At 35.9% G+C, this 5000-nt stretch overlaps 1 protein-coding gene across 1 annotated transcript in view; it reads right to left on the reverse strand.

Annotated features, from left to right (window-relative positions):
• LOC144974445 (protein Wnt-7b-like) overlaps positions 1–4439 on the reverse strand; it is a 33917-nt gene extending 29478 nt beyond the window's left edge. The window contains exon 1 of the mRNA XM_078917322.1: positions 4060–4439. Within this exon, the coding sequence (XP_078773448.1) occupies positions 4060–4123 (64 nt within the window). The 5' untranslated portion in view covers positions 4124–4439. The remainder of the gene's footprint in view (positions 1–4059) is intronic.
• Positions 4440–5000: the final 561 nt, after the last annotated feature.

Here is a 5000-nt window from a genome sequence, read left to right on the forward strand (position 1 = left end):
AACAATATTGGTTTTTTGTAACAAGATACAAGGTACTGTAGTAACATCATATGTCTCGAGAGTTTATGTTTAGAATCAGGTTGCGTTTTCACAGACACTTGGCAAATTTCCCATTTCAAATCACAGCTGTTGTACAATCACAAAACGCCTTTTCAACTTTCGTCAAGAAAAACTTAGACATTTAGTCAAATTGATCGATTAAAATGATCCCCAACTGGTCAAAAATATTTAAACCTGAGAATTCAAAGTATGTCTATGAAGAACTCTCGGGTTTAAGAATGTTCGACCAGGTGGGAGTAATTTTAATCAATTGATATTTGAGGTAAAGTTTCCTGACCGACGTGTAGATTATTTTCAGGTCTGATAACCCAACTCTTTTTGGGCTCATTGTTGTAATGAAAATCTAAAAAAAAAAAAAAATGACGTAAAATATTGTCCATTACAACAATGTTAAACTAGGCCCATAAGTGGGTTCGGATGTCAGACCTGCGTATATGTACACGTATTTCCTGACTGAAATATTAGTTAAAAAGCCATTTTGTCAGTGCTAGGTCTACAGATCCTTTACAGTGACGCGGACTTAGAGTACTTCGTGATAGTTCGAGTTCGGTTTATTTTCATCTCTTGTACTCCTCACACATACTTGACAAACCTCCTCCTTGCGAGAAGAGTTCGATAGATATCGGTTTACCCACGATTGATATGATTCAAAGATACGATTGTTTGTCTTGGTTGGAGTTCAGACGTTTAACGGCGATTGATTGCGACGCTTTTAGGTCATAATATCACAGATGCGATGAGAATATTAAAATAATAATAATAAAAAATAGAGGTCGTATTTATTATAACATTATGATGATATTAACCCTCTCCTTACCAACCATAGGACAATCGTCATATTCGTTATGGTCCAACCAGCACGACTATCATTCGGATTTCTTTTGTAAATCACACAATTTAAAGAAAAATGTTTTATTACATATAGCTATAAAAACGTGACACGGTGTTGTAGAGTTCATTTTGCTAATCAATATTATGCATAGAATGTATTTGCTGCTTTTCTGTTTTAGGAAAAGAATTGTTTTGGGCGGGTGTGAAATTTTGGGGTAAATTCTGAAAATGGCTGGTAAGAAAAGGGTTGATGTGGCTTTCTGAGGAAAACTAAGTGGGTAGAAATCAAAATTGTGACACTGACATTGGTGATTTTGATGAACAAGGGAAGAGGGGTACGACCTGATGTTATTCGCATATGTCTCAAAACGGTATTATGTCGGGATGACAAAGATGATGAAAATTGAATTAATATCTTTTAAAAATCAGACTTGGGTAATGTTTATATAATATTATTAATCTGAACAAGTGTTTATGAAAGATGGCAGACAAAGCAAGAAAGAAAAATACAAGAAGAAAAAAAACATCCCAAAAAATCAGTCGACTTCCCCAGTCTCTTCGAGCATCGAGCAGCAGCAATTGGATTCAATAGTCTGATGTCACGTCGCCCAGCAACGACGGCCATCGTGGTTCTAAACAAATAAAATCGGCACTTTTTATTCTTCATGTCTTGTGATCAAAATGTGTAAAAACCAAAACAGGATCAGATTTATAATGGGTTTTTTTCCCTCTGGATATACTTTTATGCTCGTGGGAGAAATATTTCATAAGGGCGTCCGCCATTGTTCCGATAGTTTAGAGCTACCATGCGTCATTACGGGGGAAATGACGTTACGACTGTTGAAGCGTATTACATGAAAAAAAATATTAATATTCCATCAACCAAACGTGTGATGTCAACAAGAACCACCCATGCTGTCTAAAGTAATCAAATTCGGGGTATAGAATCTTAACCAAGAAAAAAAAAAATAACGTAAGTACCTGGAGCGGAGCTCGAATCCTGGACCTAATAGGTATCAGTCCATTGCCTTAACCCCTTGGCCACCTCGCGTCCCATTCTGATTGGTTTCTTAAACGTTAAAAAAATGGCAACTCAAATTTCATCATTCTCATCATTTTGATTTTTGATTCATTTTCTTAATTTTGTTTATTCCGACATTATTAATACCAGTAAGGAGCGATGGGTGCCATCAGGACTGTTTTTCACGAATGCGCTGTCACTATAATGATATTGGACCATGGTTATGTCATCTAGTTGTATGACTTTCGCCTTCGAATGAGAAGGTCCAGAGTTCGTACCCGCTCTGAACGGCGCATAGTTGAGTCCTTGGAAAAGGCTCTTTACTCACATTCTCTCATCATCCTCATAAAAAAAATGAGTACTAGCCGTTAACAGCGTTATCCCTGTCGGAAAAGATTATAATATCGCCTAACAGGCGTTAATGTCTCGTCTTACATGTTAAGTGTTGCTGTTCGCTGGTGACACCTTGTAAAACACTTTGAGCACGTGAAGTGGAGATTGCGCTATACAAATGCCCTAGTCTTTCTGTGTCTATTGTTGTTTTGTTTGTTTGTATGTTTTGTTTTGTTTTTTTTTTGTTTTGTTTTTTTTTGTATTGTGTTTGTTTGGTTGATGTTTTTTTTTTTTTTTTGTTTTTTTTTTTTGTAAATTTATTAGCGTCTTATAGATATTTTACTAATATCCAGTCAGAACCCCCTTCTTTCCGACTCAAAGTTGGTGCAAAAAAAAAAAAAAAAGAAAAAAAAAAAAGGGGGGGGGGGGGGGGGGGTCGGTGATAACAAAATGGAATGAAATGGAAATAAGATGGTTGTAAATAGCTTTACAAATAGCTGAGCTCAATTATCGACATCGATATGGGTGGGTGGTTATGGTATCAATTTACTTACGATATCATCAAAGTAACGGGATTTCCCACTTGAAAAGCTTGTATGTGTACTGCCTCATGGGATTGAATGTCAACACCAATGGCAAAAAATAGTTGATATCAGGACTCTTAAGAAAACGTGACTTTTTAAAAATCAAAAAGAATGTGAGATTTGCGTACGTTCCCATTCGTTCATTCGTGTCTGTTTTCTGTGAATTCCTAGAATAACTATTTTGATTATTATTCATTATTAATATCATTATTATTTATCATTTTATATATTATTATTATTATTATTATTATTTTATTATTATTATTATTATTATTATTATATTATTATTATTATTTTTTATTATTATTATCATCATCATCATCATCATCATCATCATCATCATCATCATCATCATCATCATCATTATTATTATTATTATTATTATTATTATTATTATTATTATTATTATTATTATTATTATTATTATTATTGGCGTTTACACAAAATAACATAAAAATACTCGCCTTGGTACGTATTACGCTATTTGCGTACAATATGGGGGAATTCCTATGACGTTTACACAAAAGAACATAAAAACTCTCAACTCATGTGCAATGCAATGTTGTGCACACGTCACAAGGGGTAAACAATGTGTTGTAATAGGATTCAATAGTCTGATGTCACGTCCGCCCAGCAACCAGCAGCTTGGTTCTAAACAAAGAAAATCTGTACTTTTTATTCTTCATGCTGGCTAGAACTTTTCATATGTCAAATGTGATCCATGGTCTCACAACGGCATTATGTGGAACGAGCCATATGCCTAGAAGCCGAATTAAATGTTAAACTGGTCAAAATATAAATTGTTGGCATTAGCACCCTAAAATATGGTGTCCATTCTCCTCAAAAAAAAACATACAAACTCAACACAAGTCTGATATTTCTGGCTATAAATTCAATTTTCAATATCTTAGCCATCCCGACTTAATACCGTTTTGAGGCGAAGGGTCACAAATTGTATTCATGGCGTCCTTTAAACACGGAGTAAGAAGACCAGCATGAACATTGTACAGATCTATGCCCCAACAAATAATGCAACAGATGAAGATCAAGGGGAAAGCCAAGAGGAACATGGAGAAGAATGAAAGAAGCTGATATGCAGAGAAGTGGTAAGATCTGGAATGAGATAAAAAAAGTTAGCTCGGGATAGAGAAGGATGGAAACTGTTTGTCTGTGGCCTATACCCTGACCCAGGTTGAAAAAGGCAATGATGATGATGATGATGACACTTACGTCCAAGCAGTTCGTATGCAAACATTGACTTGTCCTTGGAGATCACTGTGCAATTCCACCTCATGTTCTTGAATTGGAACCGACACTCCCTGTGTCCCAGTTTGGCGCCTTCCCCTATGGCCACGATAGCGTCTGGTCGACTGCGGCAGATGATGCGCTGTCGAGGAGCGAGCCCGGGAATCTTGTTGCAGATTATATTGGCTCCCAATGCCACAACTGACGACAAAGCTCTGAAAAAAAATGAATAGATGAATATATGAATATAATATTAAATATTTTGGAAGGAATTAGAAGACAAAATATAAAGACCGCCTCCAGTTGGAATGCAAAATACTGTCTTTTGTTGTTATTCTATGTAAATAATGCCCTTGAAAAGCTCTCTTCAGTTTTGCACGTAAATAGACGCTCGTTGGACATCTCCTTGTATAAATCTATTTCATAGGACTGTCTTCCATTTTTTTTTTTTTTAAATCATGAAATGGAAAGACTTCGGGGAATGGTCGAGGGCATTATAGATAGTATGCAGATGACGTCACTCAGGCCTTTGTTATTGTTTTTGCCATCCGCGTTTGTGAGTTGTTCTCACTAAACTGTATTAACCAGACTATAAAAGTTCATGGTTACACAGAGTTTGTGTGTTGGTCCGTTATACTTCCGGATGGCAATGTTGTGAACTCCTTGGCCTAGCGCATTCTATCTATAGTATGTAAGACATCGAGCAATGGCTTGATCTATATTACATTTCCATGTGCTCGAGGTCATTGGTCACATTGCAAAATGTGCTCAAAGTGACCCACATAGTGAAAAGTGTTCACAGCTTTTTAAATATCTAGCATCACGATTGGTCATTTATTCAGCTTGACACATGGTTATGTTTATAACTTTTGTAAACAAAGCAGCATGTTTACATTTGTTTAGAAATATCCAATTGTTGGACAGCA

Source organism: Berghia stephanieae, chromosome 6 (assembly GCF_034508935.2).
Source record: "Berghia stephanieae isolate SIO BIC M18660-M18661 chromosome 6, UCSD_Bste_1.3, whole genome shotgun sequence".
Lineage (NCBI taxonomy): Eukaryota > Metazoa > Mollusca > Gastropoda > Nudibranchia > Aeolidiidae > Berghia > Berghia stephanieae.